This window comes from Sardina pilchardus, chromosome 2 (assembly GCF_963854185.1).
Source record: "Sardina pilchardus chromosome 2, fSarPil1.1, whole genome shotgun sequence".
NCBI lineage: Eukaryota > Metazoa > Chordata > Actinopteri > Clupeiformes > Clupeidae > Sardina > Sardina pilchardus.
In genome coordinates, this window is record NC_084995.1 from 21,941,800 (window position 1) to 21,965,923 (window position 24,124).

General features: G+C 39.7%; 2 protein-coding genes across 8 annotated transcripts; both read right to left on the minus strand.

Moving 5' to 3' along the window:
- Nucleotides 1-133: 133 nt before the first annotated feature.
- On the minus strand, nt 134-18,821 carry LOC134066472 (zinc finger protein 184-like). Of its 6 annotated transcripts, none has more exons than XM_062521856.1 (10): nt 18,357-18,821; nt 18,064-18,182; nt 17,304-17,397; nt 17,078-17,181; nt 14,809-15,000; nt 13,884-13,935; nt 13,429-13,523; nt 8,313-8,483; nt 6,449-6,692; nt 3,886-4,011 (listed from the first exon to the last, which is right to left on the minus strand). In XM_062521856.1, the coding sequence occupies exons 1-9, from the start codon at nt 18,637-18,639 to the stop codon at nt 6,468-6,470; spliced, it is 1,335 nt and encodes a 444-aa protein (XP_062377840.1). In that variant the 5' UTR covers nt 18,640-18,821; the 3' UTR covers nt 3,886-4,011; nt 6,449-6,467. The 6 variants fall into 6 exon arrangements, with proteins under 6 accessions (XP_062377827.1, XP_062377812.1, XP_062377833.1 ...); XM_062521864.1 differs by lacking the exons at nt 3,886-4,011; nt 6,449-6,692; nt 8,313-8,483 and adding exons at nt 8,977-9,521; nt 9,649-9,752; nt 10,177-10,251; XM_062521843.1 differs by lacking the exons at nt 3,886-4,011; nt 6,449-6,692 and adding an exon at nt 134-998 and having other exon boundaries at nt 18,070-18,182.
- Nucleotides 18,822-19,822: 1,001 nt separating this feature from the next.
- Nucleotides 19,823-24,067, minus strand: LOC134066511 (zinc finger protein 574-like). Of its 2 annotated transcripts, none has more exons than XM_062521882.1 (4): nt 23,702-24,067; nt 23,200-23,276; nt 22,674-22,788; nt 19,823-22,328 (listed from the first exon to the last, which is right to left on the minus strand). In XM_062521882.1, exons 1-4 carry the CDS (start codon nt 23,967-23,969, stop codon nt 21,319-21,321), a joined length of 1,470 nt encoding a protein of 489 aa, XP_062377866.1. In that variant the 5' UTR covers nt 23,970-24,067; the 3' UTR covers nt 19,823-21,318. The 2 variants fall into 2 exon arrangements, with proteins under 2 accessions (XP_062377866.1, XP_062377858.1); XM_062521874.1 differs by having other exon boundaries at nt 19,823-22,409.
- Between the last annotated feature and the right edge of the window lie 57 nt (nt 24,068-24,124).

Below are 24,124 nucleotides of genomic sequence, written 5' to 3' on the forward strand. Positions count from 1 at the left end.
GCTATGACGAGGTAAACAGTACACTCCATTTTGACGAATCAGAATGCCGACTGCCATGGCTGATGCTTCCAAAGGATGACGGACACCGGACACCATGGACACATTACAAATGGTTAACACTTTATTGCTCACAAGTCTTATTTGTCCACTCTAAGAAAAAGAACTTTAATTTGAGGTCGAATTGTGAAACTCTCTCCCTCTGCTAATGCAGGCCCTTTGTAGCTGACAAATCTAGGCCTTGACGTCCTGTTCCTGGGAGAGTTGTCCACATCAGCCACGACAGAGACAGAGACAGATCATTGTTAGGGATTAAAATTAATTTAATCTTACATGTGGTATTTATGACAGTACATGAATGTGACATCACACAGATATGTTTTATGTATGGATAATATTTAAACAAATGAATATGAAACATAAATGAAGTTGCTTATTTGGCTTGGCTAAGGTAATTTTAACACCATGCAACGCGTTCATGTTTTCCACTCAAAATATCAGAATTAGGCCTACTAGAAGCTGACCTGTTAGGCTACAATTCATTGGCTAGTTTCTCCACTAAACATGACTCCTGTATGAACTCTTCTCTGATGCTTGTTAAGGTATTTCGATGATGCAAAGCTCTTGTCACAGTATGCACAACAGAATGGTTTTTCTCCTGTGTGGATCCTCATGTGAGTCTTCAGGGAGGAGGCCTTAGAGAAGCACTTCTCACAGCAAGGGCAGTTGAATGGCTTCTCTCCTGTGTGACCCCTCAGATGGACATTTAGATATCCTTTTTGTGTGAAACGAGCTGGACATACAGAGCAGCAGTATGGCCTTTCTCCTGTGTGAACACGTTGATGGATCACCAGGTCTGCTGGGCAACGAGTTAAAAGACCACAAACTGAACAGGTTAGGCGTTTTTTCCTTTCACGTTTCTTGTCAGACCTCTTTTGTCCAGGTCTTTGGATGGATGACCATGAAGAATCTGCAGTGTTACGATCCTCAGCCGTCATAAACTGCAAGAAAGTATAGAAAATGTTTTCAGTACAGTTGTGCACTCCATCCATCCATCCATATATCAACCATCATGACCATGCTTTAAATTGTGACGATTGTACAAAATCATCAACACCCTTTATGGTTTTGACAGATAGCTATATTTTTGTTATGAATAAATGAAAATAAACAACTGACAACAAATGAACTTTTTTAAAACTCATTTATTCAGCAATATTTACATTAATCAAATAATGCTACATCTTCTGCAGTTACAGCTTTGCTGACCTTCAGCACTCTAGCTATTGGTTTAGGAAGAAATGGGAATTCTTCAACAGAACACCTTCTGTAGCTCATCCCAAAACCGTGACAGACCTGTAGAGCATTTTTCCAACCTTGTGAAGATCTAAACAGTGTCTGAAATTGGGCATGGCTTTGAAGCTTGCTTCAGATAATCGACCTGTTGCCCCCAGTTCAGAGATGAGGGCATGCAAAATATGATAAAGTGGTAAGACAGTATTGTATAAACACAATAGCTTATCTTACTAGCACTGAAACACTCCAAAACCATTACATGTCCTCTGCCTGACATAACACATGAAGTGCATGAAGTGCTCCTGAATCCTCCAATTTGCAAAACTTCTCACAAGGTCCCCTCTTCAGTCTGATCAACTCACAGATATACTGTATATGGTCCTGTGTTGCTTTTCTCATTATTTGTTTTATTTTATTTTATTTTAATTCCTTTAAAGTACTACCATTGTCATGAACATGGCTTTTCATTTATGAACATAAATGAACATTAGAGTCTTGTTTGATCCCAGAATATAATGTCATCAACATTAAACATAGCTGTTTTGTTTTTCTTTGTTGACTTTTTGTTGTAACTCATATCATGGCCATTAACAAACAGATGAGAGAAACACATTCGAACAGTAAAACATCATCTTAAGAACATCACATTGTGGAGCTTTTTGATTAAACAGCATTCCTCACAACTGATAGTCACCTACAGCTGGGTTATGAGGTCACTTCAGCACTGCCAACAGATCATGCATGGTACAACAGGAAACAATTTTTTGTCTTTGAAACACACAAATACATGTTACATTCAATACATTTGATAAATGTTTTTCCTTTGCATCCTTTTCTCCTGCACCGGGATGCATTCAATCCATCCACCATCTGTGGCAGGTGGAGCGCCCCAATTTTTTTCACATCTTCTATGGGCTGTCGTTCAACAGGCCTTCTCTTCTTGGTTGGAATATACTCCTCACCATAAATCCTCATCTCATCATCCAACTGATCAACCTGTAAAACAGTTGTTTGTCAAACTACAGTGTCTAATGAACTTATCCTGACCATATAAACTTTTCAGTCTTTCAGTTCTTTTCTGGTTCTGATCTGATCATATATGAAATCTCCTCTAGGACCTTTGCGGTCTTCAGCTTCATTAGCCTGTCCATACCTATCTAGGAGCTCCTTTCAGTGAGATACTAGTCAGGCACACCACAACACTAACGTGGTGGGGGCCAAAGGGGGACGAGAGGGGATGACGCTAAAGTTTCAAAATCGCTGGCTATGATAAATGGAGCCACTTCTCAAAAAAAAAGAACAAAGTAATTGGAAGAACGTGTAAATTAATGTAAAGGTTAGGCAACGTAGGAAGTAATGTTAGGAATCCCTGATCAATGTGATGGCGACTAATGCATAGCCTACGCCAGTTACAAGGAAATGTTTCTCAATCACCAGAGGCCAGACTCCCTTCACAAAGTGAAACGAAGTTCCATAACAAAATGGGGGAAGTGTGTGGCAGTACCAGTTCAACTATAAACATTTAAAAGTATGAGCCCTATAAGCTCAAATATAGCTATTTATTATGAGAGGTGCAAAATGGATGCAAACCTTCAGACGTACATACACATCTTAAAACACAATTGTTATCGGTTTTGCACATGTAAAATCTTTTAAAAGAGGAATAAGCACTGGATTTTCACTCCTTACAATACACTCCTTCTGCACAGGAATTTTATTTTCAGTTTAACATATACTGTAGCTGTCATAATATATACAAGCACAACACATGAGCATGAAACATAACTAATTCAGCAATGAATATGAAATAGAATTTAGGGACATTGGTAACAAACAAATTAAGATTCACTCCCAATTACAATCAGCACATATGGTACTATCTAATGGTTCTCTCCCTGCTGTCAAGCTGCCAACAGGAGCATACACTTTAAAAAAATAAAGGTGCTGAAATGGTCCTGTATATCTCTGGTTGGTTCCAGAGTCAAAACTCCATTGAACCATTACATCAGGTGAAATGTTCTTCACATTGGAAATGGTTCTTCAGAGCCTCAGATCATAATGGGCTAGGCCTATTATGGCATGTCATTATGCCATTAATTAAATGGTTCTTTAAAGAACTGTTGCCTCAATGTTTCTTCGAAGCAGTGAAAAAGGTTCTTCTATGGCATGGCTCTGAAGAACCGTTACTGGCCACATTATTTTTTCGAGTGTATATTTGAAAATATCCAAACGTCTACACAATTTAACATTTACTACAATTCAGTGGTTGGTTTCAGTAGACACGGTTCCTGTATGAACTCTCCTCTGATGCCTTTGGAGGTATCTCTTTGACGCAAAGCTTTTGACACAGTATGAGCAACCAAATGGCTTTTCTCCTGTGTGAAGTCTTATGTGAGTTTTCAGGGTGCTGGACAATGAGAAACATTTCCCACAGTGAGGACAAGCAAATGGCTTCTCTCCGGTGTGACACCTTAGATGGACCTTCAGACATCCTGACTGTGCAAAGCGAGCTGGACATACTGTGCAGCGGTATGGCTTCTCGCCTGTGTGTACCCGTTGGTGGATCTTCATTTCAACTGGATAACGAATTCCTATACCACAAATTGGGCAAGTCAAATTTTTCTTTCTTTCTCTCCTTTTTCCAGGCCTCTGTCGTGTTGAGACAGGGATTTGAGAATTGTTGGAAGAATGGAGGTCCTCAGAAAGCCTCTTCTTCAACTGTAAAAGAAGATCGATATATTTAGTACCTTGATTATCTACCAAGAACTCAGTGACTGATGTGGCAATGTCAAATAATGCCATTTTTCCATAGCTGAGCTTCTGTGGCAAATTTTACTTAACCTTTCTTAACATGTCTTCAGCTATGTTCTTCTTTGTGGTGTAAGTTTGGAGCATGACTGACATTAGAAAATATACAAAAAAGTCAGCCAAATTTGATTAATTTGTTTCTCAAAATTACAGAAAGTAGAATGTGTACTCATTTAATAAACACAGGGTAATAACAGAAAATGGTTGTCTATTTTTCAAGTAACTACATTAATACAGCGTGACTAACACGGCAACTTGTTCACTTACAATAGTCGTCTAAACCCATACCATTGCTTGTCTGCTTGCTTATGGAACCACAGATATTGCTTAAATTGTTAACAATAAATGCCCAATTTGCTCCTGATTAACATGAACTGCATTTGATCAGTTAGCAGAAAGCATCCGAGAACAGTTTGATCTTCGGTCTCGATTTGAAATTGGCAAGAGTTGGGGCATTTTTTATGTAATCCGGAAGTGGTTCCAAAGCTGAATTGCATAGCAGCTAGAGGTTGCTTCACCATATTTAGTTCTGACAGCGGGCTTTACCAACAAATATTTCTACTGTGACCTGAGAGGTTTGGAGGGTGTGTACCGCTTAAGTATTTCTTGATAGGCAATTAGGTCCTGCTCCATTTAGTGATTTATAAACAAGCAGTAGTGATTTAAAGTCAATGACATGACTGAAGTATTGGAGTATTGTGGTCACTACTAGTTTTCATGAGCAGCCTAGCTGCTGCAAGCCCATTGCTGGAGATAAGTCAATGAATGAGTTTTTCAAATCATGATAAGACCCCCCAGTAAGTTTTTAAGGTGGCAAATAGCTGAAATAGCTCATGTGGCTGCTGAAATGTAAAATCACTGTCAATTCAGATACTAACAGTTTTTGCAGCATCCTTTACTTGAAGCCCTTTTGTCAAGAAGAGTAGTATTTCATGCGGAGTATACCCAGTATAATTACAGTTTTTTTCTTTGTTTAGATGAAGAATTTAGAGACATTTAGAGTTCATTGCATTGGCAATTCAAGAGGGGCATCATCCTTAAATGACAAGGCTATATGTTGGTGTTATCAACATAGCTATGATAGGAAATCAAATTATTTTTTATGAATATTCCAAGTAAGAGCATATAAAGGTTGAATAATAGTGGCACCCAAGATCCACTCCTGAGGATCACCACCAGTCAAGAAAGTTAGTGTTGAGAACACTAGAGTTTATGTTTTGCCTACATCTGTAGGCTATTCTTCTTCTTTCCTTTATAGTACTGATAATGTTTTCATGATACAAGCACACATTGCCCCCAATTTATGAAACAAACATACAACAGTAAACTGGGCGTGCACGTGCAGATATGTCCATTCAATTTAATCAGCTTGGTATGTATCAATATCAGAGTGTAGGATATGATCAAGTATTGCTATATTCTGAAGGGCATCGATTTGTTCATCACATAAATATATGTAGCCTATACCAAAATATCATATCTTGTTAAAGCCTACATAAACCATGTGTCCTATATCCCCAATATATATATTTTCCAATTCCAACTTGTTAAGTCGCCAGAACAATTGGACCAAAGAATTGTATACCATAGCCTACGTTTTGTAGCATAGCAGAATGTTATGTGGACAAAATGAACATTTAATGGCAAAGGAAATTATGTGGACAGAGCTTTTCATTGAACAAAATGACAAAATATCAACAAAATAAAAAAAGTGCAACAGTCAATTCAGGGCACAACATTAACTTTTGTTTATTGTGCATGAAAGAAAGTGCTCTCTACATAATGCTCTGTTGATACAATGCTGATGCATTTGTGTTTAATTAAGACTGCAGCTTTTTTTTTTACTTCTCCCTAAAGCCTGGCAGATGAAATCCCTTTCATAAAATTGAACAGCCTTAGTAAGGATCTCCTTATACAGAGGTGTCTAGCCCATTAGCTGACTTTGACTGCCAGTTCTGCATCTGCATCTGACTGCAACTGCATCTTTATCTAGGGCCTAGATCCTAGACAGGCGATATCATATGTTCGCAGTAGTTAGAAAGCTTTTTTACAAAATGGTTTTCACGATAGCAATCCTGGCTGCAGCACTTGCCTAGAACAGTAAGGGCCGATTCATAGTCTGCACAAGTCAGTGACATGAATGCAAGAAGTGTTTAACTTGACAAAATGTGTTGTTCACATTTTTGTGAAATGACGCAAGTGCAAATGCAAGTGCAAGTGCAAGTCCAAGTGCCATGTGTTTCTGTGCATTGTCAACTGTGTCTGTGTAACTTGCCTAGACTATGGATCAGCTCTAAAGGCCTATTCATACGGCCTGTGCATGTGTTGTTGGCACTTGCACCCTTACCTTGTTGTCTCATCTTTCTTCAAGGCACGGCATTTTGAAACTTCCTGGTCTCTTCACAACACCGCCTCGGAATGAGCTCTGTGTCGTAATTTGGGGGGCATAATTCAGTCTCTTTCTTCTTCCTCCTCCTCCTCCTCTCGTACAGGGCATTCTTCATTTTATATTCAGCGTACTTCTGCTCGTTCTGTCTTAGTCTGGCACGACGTTTAGCCTGACGCTCCGCAGCAGTCATGGCCATTTTCACCTGGTGAAATCGTACATGCATACCATTTCAATAATTTCGCATTTTAAAGTAAGCAAAAAAGGAAAATCAAATGTCAAAATTCAATTAGCCAGTTATTATGATAATGAGACACTCATGCCAAGTTTTGTAGTCTCATCTTTTAGGTCTTAAATCCCCTAATATGGTTATCAGAAGTATCAGAAGAATTCAACTGTAGATCTACTTGCTTTTGATCCTTTATCATGATTCTGTGTGTCATGCTGAAATTGAGGACCAGACCAAGTCAAGTGCACAACAAGATGGCCGATATTCACGAAATAACAAATAAACCAAATAATAACCAAACAGGTACCAACCAGGGGGGAAAATAGGATTTTGAGAAGGAAAAACGCAAAACCGTGACATTATGTTTTATGGCTATAATGGAGAGGAAATTAAAATTCTTACCTGTAGTTAAGATGTAACTGATGTTACAGACAGTTCCTCCAGAATCTCGTGCAGGTTTGTTGTAATTGTCGAAGTCAAAGTGACTGAAATTGCTGCAGGAATTCTCAAAAATTCTGGTTCTTGAATTTACGTAAATTTGTGTAAAACGGCAAGTTTGGTAAATTTGTGATATCGCAAGTTTGCAAAATCCTGGAGGGACTGCAAGGCCAAGGAGCTTTAATTACATTTGGATGATTCCTCCAAATAACGTAAAATTAAATTGCGCAACTAATGTTACAAAATATTTCAATACGAGCCCTGTGAGCACAAATTCATAACCTATGAAAATTGTGAAAGGCACAAAAATCACGAAAGCTAATCAAGAAAATAAACTGGCTTTGTCTGTCATTTATTATCAAATAGAATGCAAATACTGGTCACTTTACGTTTGGCAGAGTACACATCCTTTTCGCCTCAAAAATAATCCCATCACAAAGTTTAGATCTCCCATCTCCTCATCCACTTCTCCAGCTTTCTCTCCATTATAATGAGTAGGCCAAGGCCACTGATGCTGCATTCCACACAAGTTCCAGAGCCAATCATAATGATATCATAATAAATCAATCAATAAATCAATAAATACCCTGAACCGAACAGGCCACTGACATCTCATTTGTCTGGAATGCAGCAGTGCCTCGTATAGATTCTAAGATCTAAAAGGTGAGTAGTTTGCACCCCTGGCTTAAAGTTCTCAAGTAATGCGCCTGAATTCAGGTGGCTATGCCATTTAAGGTATGAAAAGAGATTCTCTATAAGGGTTTTGAAGAGTACAGATGAACAGATATTGGCCGGGTTTCCCAAAATTGTTAAGAAGCTCTTAAGTGCTAAGAACTTCTTAGGAGCGTTGTAAGAATGTTCTAAGAACGCTCCTAAGAAGTTCTTAGGACTTAACAATTTTGGGAAACCCGGCCATTTTCGTTGCTTTAAGCCCTGTTGTAATGGAATGCCTTCTGGCCTGTTTGATAATCTGTAAATTATGTGACCACAAGGATAATATTGAATACTCCTTTCGCTACCATCTTTGATTCCGTGCTACACAATCATAAATGACGGTTGTTGGTTTAGCATATTCACTTGTAAGAATGTCAATGTTAACATTCAAGGGTCCATATCATGTATTATACTAGAAAAGTACAATATACAGTATGCACTCACATTTCGAGAAAGGAACTGCCTCTCATTCTGGTGCAGATCTGGTGAAGGGAAGACATCATCACTTGTGAAGTTTGTTGCCCGTTCCACTGAGTAGACTCCCAGGCTATTAACATCTCTCATTCCGCGATGCTTCATTGTGATGTGTGATACTGTGCTGGACAATTCTGAGGACTAGAGCAGAATATTCATTTGGTGTTTACTTCCATGAAGTTGTTCATCTTTCCACAACTGGATCTCCTCATGAAACTGATCAAGAATGGTTGTCATAATATTACAATAAAAACAGGTGAATTCACTGATGTATGGCTCCAGAGGGCAAGGCAATTTATAGTGAAACAAATATGCATCACTCAAGAGATGGGGGAAAAAGAGCTTATGTATCCATGTATGTAATTAAACCATGTTTGTAGTATATGTATGCATTGTATTGTATCTGTTCAGATTACACTTGATTCATGGAGCGTTGATATAGCATTGACCTTATTGTTATTACTGTTATTTTCTTTAATGTAACCAACATGTAAAATAATCTGTTTAATGTTCATTTGTAACTATTGTATTGTTGTATTAAATCGCTTTCCATAACTAAATTCTAAGTTCCATAACCATAACCATGCATGTATGTAGTTAAACCATAGAGAATAAAACATTTGAATTGCTCAAATTTTATTATCTTTTAAATACAAAATACATTAACACAGGCATTGACTCATTAAGACCACACATGGTAACAGGTAACAGGTAACAGTGGCAAAACCCCCCAACATATTTCCCATATTCTCTCCTCCTCCTCTCAACTCAATGTTTGATCAGAGAAGTTGCCCCCTGGGGCTAAATAACGTTTTTTGAATTGAATTGAATTGAATTGAGTCATTCTCCACATTTGTCAGGTGGAGCTGTAACTTTTTTTAAACAAAAATCTTCTTGCAATGTAAAAGTCTTCTAATGTGTCTAAATATACTGCACAACATGTTCATGTCCTGTTGAGGCTTGCTTTGAGACTGGGGGATGCAGTCCACTTGTCATTCAGGGGTTCCATAAGGCAGGGATACAGTATCTATATAAAGAGGCACGCGAGGATCATGTTTTTTCCTTCGACATCTGGCTTTTGATGCCCTCCATTGTTCACGCAGTTGTTGACGTTTTTCTTCAGACATGTGCTGTATGCTCCGTGGTTTAATCTCTCCCTTTGCCTTCTTTTCAAGATATCTTTACGGGGAAACACAAAAGATAACAGTCAATACACAATATTCATTGCAAAAAATAATATAAAAAATATACGTCACTAAGCCAATAACACCACATAGAAATCTACATTCAACACTAAATTATTTACTTTATTCTCCTCTCTCTTCGTAATTCCTCCCTCCTGTGTTGGTCTGCATTGAGCCTCTCTCTGTACCTTCTCGTCCTCTCTTTCCCAGTTGTTCCTGGAAAAGACTAATAAGAAAATAAAAATCACATTAAACATTGCTGTCAAAAGCACAGTGTGTCTACATGAGTGCAAACCTGACAACACTTCAAGACTGTCTGGACAAAGTAGAATGGTTCAGACAGTAAATGTTAAGTCTTTATTTGTCTGATAAGACTCCTAGAGATGTAGGTTTCAATAGTCATAAAAAATAACTAAGAAGAATAAGAAGAGTTGATTGTCAATGTTATGCGAGATTCAGGTGAGACACTAGAATTCCTGGGGGGGGAGAATGTTTTTACCTATAAGGCCTTTGCCAAAATTCAATTGCCAATAGTTACCCACTTTGACTTCTAGTTATACCGCATAACTTTACTGCATGTGAACTACATATTCATGTGTGTGAAGAACGTCACAGCAAACATTAACAATTGTAACTGCCCTACAACCCACCTGCCAGCTCCATGTGCTTCCCAGCGTCTCCTGAACTTCTTGGTTTTGGTCAGATGGAAATATTCCAAGCCGTGTCTGAAAAATTGCCCGTTAAAGAAGAGATATTCTGCATCACACAGGACGAATCTTGTTTGGCTTATAAGGAAAACAAACTGTACTGTGTAACTGTATAGTGTTGATACAAGTGTGTTATTAAAGGCCTACTTAGAGTGGCCAGTAACTATGCCTTATGCGAAAGTGCTGATCAAATGTGTGAACAAATTTGCATGAAAATCTAAACTAAACAAAGGCCATTGTCATTGTCTTTTAAAAGGTTTAATGTGACGAGCCGCTACAATAAAGGCTTTTTAACTTTTGTTACATTAGAGTGCCTTGGAGTTCCTCTGGTTTTTCCAATTGAATTTTTTCCCTTCCAAAGAGCACCTCAAACAAACTTTTTCTGAGTCCAAGAAGCGCTCCTGGACAAACGTTTTCTGAATAACTGTTTGGTATTTCCCCCAGGCTGGCTTGCAACCTGCCAAATAATTCGTTGAACGTTAAAAGTAACACTATAGATTTGACTTCACCTTCAGATTTATATGGATTGAATAGTCATATAAAGCATAGATAAACAGGTCATTCCCACTACCTATCCATGCTGTTAACGAAGTTGTGCAGTCTGGGTTTGAAACCTTGCGGAACAGATGGATATTATTATTTTCATTACTATGTTTGTTTCCTGAAAATAAAACTATGGGAGAACCCCTGCTTATAGTCTTGTTTATTTCATGCTTCAGTGAATTATATCCGATTAGATTACCAGAGATGGTATGCTACAGCAAATAGCGATAGCTAATTAGGTAGAGTAAGCAGTTCTGAAGAAGTGGGGGAAAAAAACTGTAGACCTAAGGAAAATAACCGTCTTTGTTACATATTCACACAATGTTCAAATATTATTTCAATCACTGTTATTGAGGTTATGCGCAGAAAGACGTGTCCAACAGCAAGAGTTTACTGGAGACACAATGTTCAAGTCTATAAGGCTTTCCACACCCACCACACCCTTTCAGGGAGATACTGAAATGTTTCCAGCAGACCCCAGAAAAGACCTCCAGAACTTATCAGTGAGGAGAGGGGATGCCGCTATAGTTTGTGTGGCTGTGGTAAACGGTAGTACCAACGCCTGCAAACATCATAAATGTGTGAATCTATATACAACAAAGGTAGGCCTACATACATTGTTTCCTGACTGCCAATGCTTTTTATCGTCAGTTTGTTAAGTTAGGCGAGGTAATAATTTAAGGTTAGGAATCCCTGATGGTTAGGCTGGACCAATGATTTCAGAGCTGAAGCAATGTCTACACCCGTCACCATGCCATTGTTGAAAACGTTTCCCAATCTTGAGTCCCCAGACTATTTACGAAGTGGATGAGTCTGGTTTTATCCAGGATACAAGTCTACTTTGTGAAACCTTTTCTGCTGAAGTATATCTAAAACAAAATAAATTATTAAATGGAGCCATATTAGAACTCTCCAAAGCAGATCAGCGCTACCATAACAAAAGGTACAGACTAATGGCTTGCCATCCCAATACAACTTAAATAACCACAGAGACATAATTCACTTTAGAGATGAGACCAGGATCACGAATAAGTGAATTTATTGTCAGTTTCACAAGTCACCAACTGGAATGAGACAACCAAATTGCCAAAATCACACTCTGTCACTGTCACCACAACCAATTCTTATTGGTTATAATTTCCACTATTAAAAAAAACAAACAAAACAAATCATGAACCCATTCATGATTCACAAGGCTTGCACCCTGCACATTTGTTTTTGTATGCTTAGTGTTTTTTTTTTTCTTTTGTTGTTGGCGTTTTCATTTATTCAGAATAGTCTGACAAATATACACATTATGCAGAATAAAAGAAAAAAATACAGAGAGAAAATTCAAGTGGGTCGCCCACAGCACACCCACAAGTCATGAAGAAAAGTAATACACCACTGATATGCTCAAGGACTTGAATATTGAGACAGGGAGGTACAAACACCACCCACTGTGACTCAAAGCCAAGCAAAAGTGACAATCTCAAAGGGCTGACATTGAATTATAAACTCCTAAAAAATTGCCTATAGACCTCTGAAGTTCGCCTACAAAAAAGCTACCATCTTTGCCCAAATAAGGAGATCCAGTATCTTGAGATGGAAAACTAACATGGGGATTTTGAATTATCGCACCTGTTAAACTCTCGCGGGGACAAAGAAATTGGAAATGCAGACGTTTTGCACTACAGAGTTTTGTCCTCTGCCTCCAAGTGTTTACTGTGATCTTCAGGAGGTGAAGACGGCACACTTTGATCTTTGCTATCCCAGAGCTAACTTACAATGCAACTTGCCATAGGTAGTTAGCTTCAATTAACATCCGGATCTCTTAATATGGGCAAAGATGACAGCTTTGGTTCCCTTTTAGTATGCGAACTTCAGAGGTCTATTGCTGCTGCTATGAAGAAAATGTCAAGTACTAGTATCTCATTTAAGTGACTAATTGATGCAAACAGAATGGGATCTCTGAAGGTGAAGCCGCACATAGCTCTTCTCTGCAAATCTCTTGCCACAGCGGAAACAACTGAATGGCTTCTCCCCTGAATGACACCTCAGATGTTTCTGAAGCTGGTGTCGCAGAGAGAAGTGTCTGTTACACTGAGGACAACTGAATGGCTTCTCCCCTGTGTGAACCCTTTGGTGCCGTTTTAAGTTGCCTGAGACCGAGAAACTGGCAGGGCAAAGAGAACAACGAAAGGGCTTCTCGCCTGTGTGCACTCGATGGTGGATCTCCACCTGCTTAGGACACTTGAATGTTCGACCACAAAGCAAACAGGGAAAAAGTTTGTTTGACGCATTCTTCCTTTTGGCCTTGCGTGTGTCTTTTCTAGGGCTCACAAAGCTACCAGAACTCGCCATTTCAGCTAAAAACTCATCTTTGTTTACCAGGGGCAATACAGGTGCAACGTGCCCATGATCACTGGTTTGTTTAACCAGCACATCAGTCTCACACTTCTCACTTCCCAGAGACGGCAAGCTGTACCCATCTGATGGTCTTAAAATAGAAACCAATTGTGGTGCAAGACTCTGTGGCTGACCTTCAGAGTTTATCTCCCATTGTAAACCGGAAGTCCTCATATCCCAAGTCATTCTGTCTGCTCTAAGTTCATTAATTGCACAAGGCAGCCTCTCAGTCTGCAATCTGTGAGTGCTGTCTGATCCACTGACCTCCAAAGTGTCACTTGTACTTCCGCGCTCGCCAGTCCGCTCAGATGCCATACAAGCGTTCCACTCCACACCAACTGTCCCTGACCACTGGTCCGCTGCAAGAGATAAGGGAGGAATAATGTTGGGCAAAACATGGCACCAGGACAGGAACAACTGGGAAAACTGGGAAATACCATATTTTGATGATAGGTCTTGCAGCAAGTCTATAAGCATTCTGAATTTTGACAACACTATCCTACATGGCAGTTAGGGTAACAATCTCAATATACAAATTATTTTCATGAATTAAACATGGCATCTACTATATTATGCATAATACAATAACTACTCCTGTTTTAGTGTCAAAATGAAAAAGGCATACATCATGTTGGGTAGTGAATATAAACTCTAGGCTACTTATACACTTGAAGGCTATAGTCTCAGAAAAGGCAAAAGGGCATAAACTGGTATCTTACCAGAGGTACTTGGTCCAGAGTTGGCCTCTTCAGATTCCATTTTAACCACACACTAAAATAGAATACAAAATATTGATGTACAAGCAACACTATATAGTCTGTCATTATGACATATCTAATTTTTATACAACAATTGGGTTCTATGAAGCTGTTTCTTTGTTTCTGATTGGCCGAGAGACGTTCCATGAGTTGAAATATCCCACGATAATCCACTCGGACTTTTCACAGCTAATAATAAATCACTCCGCGATACAATGTCAAGTTGTGAAGTGTTAAACGAACTGTCACGTTGCATCCAAGCTGAAATACAGACGCTCAGAACATAGAATATGACGGAGGTGGATATTAGCTAGTTGGATGGCATGTAGGCTAAGTAAAATAGTGATGTTTCAAAGCTAAAAGCATGTCCTAGCCAGACGCAATGCGAGCTAACGTTTATTAGGCTACATTGCTTGACAACGAGAGAGATAGAACTAACGACTGGCTTTTGGCCATAGCAATGTGCTTTTAGAACTAACGACTGGCCTTTGGCCATAGCAACCATCCCTTTAGAACTAGTAACGGAAATTTGTGGCGGAGAGAAGTAGTTCTACAACCAAGACAGTTTTAGCGATTTAAACGGTTACATTATAATGGGAAATTAGCGCAAAAGACAAGTGGTAGAATTGTTGTATAAAAGCAATATAGCACTCGTGGTCGTGGGTTGTTGCTGGATATTCCCACGGGTGTTGTTGCCTGCGCCACTCGGCCTCCGGCCTCGAGGCTACGGCCGAACAACACCCGTGGGAATATCCAGCAACAACCCACTCCCACTCGTGCTATATTGCTTAAATAACTAGCAGTGTGATCAACATTATTCATAATAGAATTATTTGAGCACATTAACTCTCCACACTGGACATTCAACAATATTCTATGTACTCACACTGAAAGAACTGTGCTCCATCGGTGGAAGCACATTGTGCTCCTCTATGCAGCTTGAAGGAAACATTGTGTTGTTAATTGTGAGTTCGGACTCTTTGAAACCGGTGAGGCTAAAAGATGTTGATGCCTCTATTCGCCTCTCCTCGTGTTCCCCCCTCTCAGTCAATGGTCGGTCAAGATCTGTTTTCATTGCCTGAAATGGAGCATACGTTGTGTTAATATCACAAAACAAAAATCACTCTACAATAGATGGAAATTTATGAATTACCAAATGATATGTTATATCAAAATCATCGCATTTGAATCTTGTTCAAACATATTACAATCCAAATTAAAGCGAGCTAGATAGTATCAATACATCACTGCTGCAGAACACATAAAGTGATGCAAAGCATGTCTCATAGTTAAGGCGATGATGTAAAAACACACAGGGCCATTAAGGTGAAGACAAAAACAAAGTGATAAAGATAAAACACAATCTTTATTTGATAAATACTTAGAACTTTTCATATGCAACGTACAGGTGTTTAAAAATATGTGACAACATAGTGAACGAGTGCCTTCACATGAGTAGACATACATGAAAGTTTCTGTTCAGTGTAATAATAAATAACAATATTCTGTTTGTTTCAAGATGCCAATGAAAAACCATTTGACAATTTACACCTCCTGCTTATCCCACATGTGTCATGTTTAGTATGTCGTAAAGGAGAAGTCCGATTATAATCCATAGTACATTTCATTGGGCCCTACTTTGAATAGTGGGCAAAGGGCAAAGTCAGCAAGCAAAGTTCTTGCGCATGAACTATGGTGTGACATAAGGGAACATTGAGGTGCAGGGCTGGTAGACAGGAAATTATCTGTGCCTGAAATGATAGACGAAGACAATATAGAGAATAGCCTTTCTTGACATCATACATGGCTGAGCTCAAGCCTGAATTCAGGCACCACGCCTGAACTCTATCAGGCCTGGAGGTGACTCATCAATAATCGTGGTTGAGGGCATCTCCATCATGTTAAATCTCCATCATGAGGGCATCTCCATCATGTTAAATAAGCTTCCCTACTCATTCAGTTAAGATTGGTTGGACTTAAAACATTTTGCACTTTGCCCATCATTTGAATTAGGACCCACTGACTTCAGCAAGTTACTCTAGCTTTCCATCCCACCAAAACAAAGCTCTGGAGATAATAAGCAAAGTGTCTCGGGCCAAGCCATTCACTGATACCTGCTAATCAACACGTTGTGTTCAGGTACACAAAAGGGTATAAATGGACAACAAATATCCCCAACCCTTTGTCAGAAGCAAGAACTTCACGTTTAAATCTCAAAGGAAATAAAAACATTGTGGCAACCACATTTCAAAACAAATAACGTATTTTCTTCATTCTGCCTCCTCTGCTGAATGGCTTTTATGCATGTGAATCCTCAGGTAGCTTTTTTCAGAGAACCTCCGAGTGCAGTGAGGGCACCCAAACGGCCTCTCCCCAGAGTGCACCTTAAGGTGCATCTTGAGCTGATGCAGATGGGAGAAGCGCTTCTCGCACAGAGTGCAGCCAAATGGCTTTTCCCCGGTGTGGACTCTCTGGTGTCTTTTCAGGTTGCCAGCCTGGGCAAAGCGCATTCGGCACTGGGTACAACTGAAGGGTTTCTCGCCCGTGTGGACCCTCATGTGGATCTCCACTTTTTTGGGACAGCTGAACCTTTTACTACAGAAGCTGCAGAAGAACCTTTTGTCTTTGGATGCCATCACTGCAAGATTTGACAGTTCAGAACCACTGTATATTTGATTATGCCGTACTTGTGTGTGAGCATCTGACAAACCCATATTAGCGACAGACACATTACTTCCAAGGCCAAACGATGAGGAACTCATATCGTAACTCTCATACTCGACCATTAAACTGTTTATGTGATTATCTACATTCTGCATATGCTGATACTCCTCAATCTTAACCGAAGAATCTAGAATCGCAACCTCAAGATTTTCGCCTTGGCCATCTGAGGGCCTCCCAAAAACGTCAGGAAAACCATCTGTACACGGGATAGACTGATTGATCAGCCTGGATGACTGTGATTCAGAAACAGAGCTTCCGGGGTCACTCTCCTTTGAAGTCACCGATGCCTGTGAGTTCTCAATTACTAAACATTCGGGGCTGTGCGCATCACCAGCATTTATAGTTCTTGTGTGTTCAGTTCTCTGGTTAATGCTTTGAGTCTTTGCCTCAGTCTTAATCTCAGCCTTCAGGACAGCATCTGATCCACTGACCTCCACAACAGTCTGCCTGCTCCCGGGTTGCTCAGTCGACGACGCCAGGGGGTCAGCAGTTACAGTGTGCGAGACCATTCCATCACAGACGGGGCCCACTATTCCTTAAGGGTGAGAACACAAACATAAAGAGAAAAGGAATATCTTGTTAGCTTTCCAGATGGCATAGAGCCATGACATAGCATTGGTGAATAAAAACGGAGAGGATGGTACGCTCGGTTCTTACTTTTCCAGGACGTGCCGTCAGGTTCATGTAGGACAGCCTCAGGGATCTCCTGCTTAATTTGCACCACTGGGTCCTCTAGCTCAATAACTGTGGGCTGATAACAGAGAAAGTTCACTATACAACATTACTTCATGTTTTGCCTGGAGTGAGCAGATTTAAACTCTTTCGTGTGTGTTGAAACAGTCATTCCGCTAGACCTGTATGAGGCTCCTCAGGGGTCCAAGACCTGGCTGTGATGGTTACGATTTATAATGTGATTCACTGCTACAGCATAGTTTTGACCCTACTTTGTTTAAGTTTGCTTTCTCACCAGTGGGAACATTGGTCTGATACTAATACAGGTGATGCAGCTCAAGACCACCTCTCTTGACGTTTCAGATCAATTATTTTGTTACTGACCTAGGTGTGATTACATTTTCAAAACATATAGAAAAAATGAACTAATCCAAGGAGTCAACAGCACTTGTTTGGTTTGATAAAATAGATAGATGCAGATGTGAAAGCACCGATAGATCTACAGATTCCAAAAAAGCAAAGAATGGGGAAGTCTCTGAAGAAATCGTTCTGCATATGGCCATACTCGTTACTTTGCTGTATTAAGCTGATTGGCATATATTCTATGTTGGGCGTTGTTGAACATAAACTCTAGGCTACTGTACATTTGAAGGCTTTGAATTTGCTAGATATGGAGTTAATTCTGAAATGGTATGCTCTTCAAATACGGGGATGCAACTTTGTGCAGACAGACACTATTGTTTACCTCTACCGTTTCACTTGTCGGCTTTGATGGTGGATCCTCTGCGAAACATCTTCTGTTTCTCCAAGAACTTTCCCCTTGAGTGTTAATAAATCTGTCTCTGGTTGGGAAATGGCCACCTCCTGCAAAGGGGGTAATTAAATGTTTACTCTACTGTAAAGATCATTAGGCTAGTTGTTGTTCAGTGACCAGCAATATTCTGGAGTTACCAACTTAATGCAATACTGCAATGCAAACGACAAGTCCAGTCGTTGCCTGCTATTCGAGACTATTGTACGCCCTGACGTTAACGTTACCTCTCCATCCTCTGTTTCGCTCCATGACGGAGGTTCTTCCTCCACTGCGAGCGCTCGGTGCACGCTCTCGTATTGTTCTTTCTGCGCGTTCTCTGGCCATTTTAAGCTCCATCATTTGCAGTTTTCTCTTCAATGTCCTATTTTCATTATGACTGTGAGAAATCTCGAGACGAAGAACCGCATAATCGTCGTCGATAAGCTTGCAAATTTCTGCTACTGCCGCGTTGGCCAAGACCTCCATGATGGAAGCGATCTGTGTTTTAAAAGCGATGTTGTTCGCCATTCTAAGGTTTCTGGGTTACAAAAACCTTTTAAAAATCGGCGGAATGGAGGATCCACTTTCCTAAAAAAAAAAATAACTTCACTTCACTTACGCTTACTCGCGACTTGAAACGAAATTTGAAAAGGAATTTGACAGTAAAATGTAGTGTCATAACAGCAAAGACTGCTGTTTTCCCTTCCTCGTCGTCCTACTGTCCTCATGCCCTCTACTGCCTCCCACTGGTTGGGAAGACGGTACACAGCCCTTTGTTCCTACAGCTCAATGATCCCACGGCCTATGTTCTCACAGCCCTATGTTCCCCAGATGTTCCCACCCACAGTCTGATGTTCCCACAGCTTTATGTCCCCACAGCCCTATGTTCCCACCGTATTATGTTCCATCATCTCCAATGTTATTCTTTCTTTCCAAAATGAGGCCCTGTTCCCACATTTTCTTTATCATCAATTTGCATCACTTTTTATCCCCATTTCTCCTCATTTGGAAGTCACTTACACCTAACCTAACCTAACCCTATCTTTGAAATTAGAAAAATCTTGAGAGAACATAGGGCTGTGGGAACATAAGGCCTAATTTTCGATATTTTCAGTAAAAAGAAAATTCTTAGAAATGTGTGAACATAGGGCCGTGGGAACATAGGGCTGGGCCCTGGCAGACATATGGGAGCTGAAGTAGGCCTATGACAGGGGGTCTCCAACCTTTCCTCCTCTAGGAGCTACTTTGCCAAAATGGATATGGTCGAGAGGGTTTATGTTATAGCAGCATGCCATGTATTCACATAGCTAATCTCCACCCAAAACCTCAGAATAAAATTTGCTTTTTAAAAGATTTCTTTCAAGTCTTTTACCTTCTCTTTGTAGACTGAATTTGACTTCATAGGAATTTGAATGTTTCCCAAGTGACGGGTTATCAGATTTATGAATATCTTAAAACCTTTTGGAGAGCTACTTGGGAGCTATGGATAACTTTGGTATATTTAAAAAAAATCACATCCAACTTGTCAAATCTTACTCACAAGTTGCACAATAAGGCCAACTGTCATTTAACTAATACACCACTAGCCTCTACATGTGCTATATCTTTCTTGTAAGATATTGCAATGTTTTTTAATTAGTTTTAATTAATGTTTTGTGACATGGTAACATACACACACGCACTCACACATACAAACACAACGAAGGGCACTTCTGATAGCCTGAGTCTGAGGATGTCCTAAAGTGAACACCGTACAGGCTACACTTCTGCACCAATTCACGTAATCCTGAAAAGAGGATTAAACAACAAAAAATAATAGAATGAAAAGACAGAGAACAACTGTACAACAGAAAATACAGTTTGGTGTTTAAATACTATGTAGAAATGTTTGAATGTTTAACAGCACTATATGGAATAAAATATAATGCACTATAACTTATACATTGGCAAGGCAAAGTGAGTCCTTTGGAATAACCTACATTAAGGTATAAATGTGTATTAAAGTACTGACCTTTTTTCATCTGAATTACAATAATGAACAAACATAGCCTATTATATTTTCATTGTTCAGAATCATTCATACCTTCATAGTAAGTGAACCTCAAGTCTAATGGCTGCATCAAGGAGTTCAATAATGACAAGTTTGAACATGTGATTTAGAGCTCAACTAATAATAATAATAATAATAATAATAAACATATTTGGGTGCGAACCATACTTGGCAAGTAACATACTGTATATCAGAAGACCTGGAACAACAACAAAAATGTTGAGGTTAATAAAGCTGGAGAGGGCTACAATGAAATCGTAAAGAGTTTCAATATTCATCAGGCCACAGATCAATTCCTTGTCATACTGTACAAGGAGATGATTCAGTATTCTGGCTAGTAGCCTAATTAGAGGTGGCAGGGCACCCAGACAAGAAGCCAGGGTGGCTGTGTACACATCCCACCAATATTAAGGCCAGGTGTAGGACAAAGTATTAAAAATAGAAAAACAAAATAGAAAAAGCACACACCATCCATTTGCCTGAAAGGGACCCTGTTGGGTTGAAACATTGCTTTTGTCTTTTAATTAAAACACTGGGAGTATGCATTCTCTGTTGATTTCACACTCAGACAAGACACCACATGCACAATGCGGAATTGTCAATGAGGTAAAGAGAAACCATAGCGTAACAGCTAAATGCAATGCTTCATTGGAGCTGGATAACTTCTTTGTTCATGAGTTCACCATACTGTAACATCAAAAATGTTGTTTTGAAATAATAGTTTACATGCAAATATTTGTGGCAGACCATGGTTCATTTTGTATTGTGTCTAAACTCCTCATCCAAATAGTGGCTGTCTTCAGCAGGCATTTAACCCTTCCACTTCAACATAACACTGTAAATTGAGAAGGGAAGTAATGTAGGGGTACACAGCTGACAAAATAAACATTTTAAAAATGACTATATATTGCCTTGATTACAGCGTAGCAATAATATATATTGAATCCTAACCACAATATACTGAATTACAATGATGTACATCATCTTGCCAGGCTTGCAAGGTTTCACCTTGTTGTGACTTGGAGCTAAAGGAGCTGAAAACACAACAGTCACAGTAGTTAGCACTCGGACATTAACATGCATTTGAAGTAAAATCACCCTTCATTCCAACACACTGAATATCATCCAAAAGCTCTTCCATAACTATTTAAACAATGTCAGATATTTAATGTCCCAGGATTAGTCTTCATCCTTATATGTACAGTCTGATGTCTTACAAGATTACTGAGAACTGAGAAACTTTTCCCACACTGAGTGCAACTAAACGGTCTGACGTTGGTGTGCACCCTTTGATGAACCTTCAGGCTGCAAGACTGTGAGAACCTCTTTCCACACAGCGCACAGCCAAACGGCCTCTCCCCTGTATGAACTGTCATGTGTCTTTTAATGTGGCTCGACTGGGAGAAGCGCTTTCCACACTGAGGGCAGCTATAAGGCTTTTCTCCCGTGTGAACTCTTCGGTGTGTCTTCAGCTGATGGAGATGTGGAAACTGTTTACCACAGAAATTGCAGCCAAACAATCTCCCTGCCTGACCAGGTTGTGGGGGCCCAGCATGCTCCGGAGAGCTGGAACCATCTCCCATCCTGAGCTGAGAGGCCGAACCAAAGTCAACAAAACTCTCCTCGTAGCCTGGCAATGACTGCAGATCTCTTCTCATCATTGTTGGGTGGATCTTGGCTGCCCTCGCATTGAACATCTCACTGACGTCAGGTAATGCACTGAAATCTAGCCCTACACAGTCATGTCTCATTTGAGAGTCTTCTCCAATCTTGAAATGGAGGGGATTCAGGTCGCTGTTCTCCCCTACTCCCATCATGCCAGCTTTATACCCTTTAGTGTGTGACTCAAAAGCTCTTGTCTCCTTCCATGCACAGTCATCTCCCTCCATTTTCAACGAACTTGAGTCAGTGGGTACTTCAGGCCTCCATCCAATGAAATTCAGAGATGATGTGCTGTTATAAGAACTTGACTGGCCTGTACTGGATATCAGCTCAAGGTCTGGGTGAGGAGACTGGGAACTATTCTCCTCTGCAGATGAAATTATTCTACTTTGGCTGGAAATAGGAGGCACTTCAATCTCTGGACTGTATTGACTGTCATTTTCACACAGGGTCCTCTCATTAGCAGCCAAAACAGGGGTCTCCAGGTCAGCACTCTGATGTCTACCTGTGGTCATGAGATCATGAGGGTAATCAGATATCATATGGGAAGTTGAGGGTCTTTCACCATTGCTGGCCTTTGATGTGTCTGTGTGAAGAAAGGCACAGGGTGTTTTCATGAGCTTTAGTTGTGATCTTGGATCAGAATTAGCACAACCCTCTGGGCAGAGTAGTGAGTAAAAATATATATGTGTATGAACTTGTTCAATCATTACCTACATATTATTATTATTTTGTATTTTTAGAGCAATATCAGGCCATAATAAAAGTGGTGCAGGGCGAGACTGGTCCACCAAGTGTATGGAAATGTTAGGCTATTTCTTCTGTATCATTGTTAGTCTTTGTAACTTACAGTCATTTCTATAATGTTCATCTTCTTGCTTTTCACTTCTTATATTTTGTTCAACCATCTCTTCTTTTATAGGAACATCTGGAACATGTGAGTGTGTTGGTGAACTGACTGCAGGCTTTAAAAAGAAAATTGGGAAACATTAATGACAAAATATACCATACCAATATACCAGAGATGTTAATGTAAATGTCATATCTGCACAGACAACCATCAGTCCATCAATCAGTCCAATGGCACGAGTTTACCCTAGTGATCCTGTTACAGAAACTATATGAGTTTACCCTAGTGATCCTGTTACAGAAACTATATGTTTTTGCTCTAAATAGGCTAATAAAAGATGTAAAAGATGAAAAAACAGTACAGTTTACAAGTACTAAAAATGCCTGCTAGCTTCGTTTGAGCCAGTTTCATCTTAGGACACAAATATACAGTATATATATATATTCTCATTACAAACCTTGACCATAAAGAGCCCATGTGGAAAATGGTTATTAATAGCGTATGTGTGAAACAAATTTTCACCAACCATGCAAGACTGTGCAGAGCCCAAGTCATCATGGAAGGCAGTGATTCTCTTTCCTCCAGGTGTCCCAGTAGTTCCAACTGTAAAGACATTAATGGACAGTAAAGTAATTACATGGACAGCCACAAAGATAGAGGGACACGACCTCATGAAAGATGCCCGTGGATTTATTTAACTGTTATTAGTTGTCTGCTCATAGGCTACGAAGGCTACATTAAGAGAAAATAAGCTGTATGGCAAAACAGAATCCAATAGCTGCTACCTAATATACAGTTCGTGGTCACTAGCTCATCCCTTCCGAAAAAGGAATCGGGGGAATCTGTGGTAGATAGAAGTAGGGACACTATAGGGCAAGGAAGGACCTACATAGTTATTACAGTAGGCATTACTATAGTATTACAGTAATCACGATTTGTTCATAGTTCATCTCTATTTCGTAATATTGGCTAATCTGTTTTAGGAAAACGTAGTGCACTGAACTAGCCTATAATAGAGGAGCACTTACCTGCAAAATGAGTTTGGTCTTTGGTCTGCTCTTGATTAATAGAGGTTGTTGTTCCTTCTGTCCCGTTGTCTATGTCTTGAGACAAGAGAAGCTCTATTGATTTTAATTTGCTCTTCAATGATTCGTTTTCTCTCCTGCTTCTGGTCATTTCCAGTCGCAAAACAGCATAGCCTTCATTAACAACTTTACAAATTTCCACCACAGCTGCATTGGCTAGAACCTCCATTACTGCGGAGATCTGTGAACGGAAATCTGCACAATTAGACATTTTTCAAATTGTGTGCAATCTACAAGAGTCGGTAAGGCTAAGCGTTCACCAAATCCCCATTTCATAAACTATTATGTTCTCTTCCGGAATACCGTAATTCTTCTGAAAGTAGCGCCGTGTCACAGACGTTTTAGACACAAGAACATGCATACAAC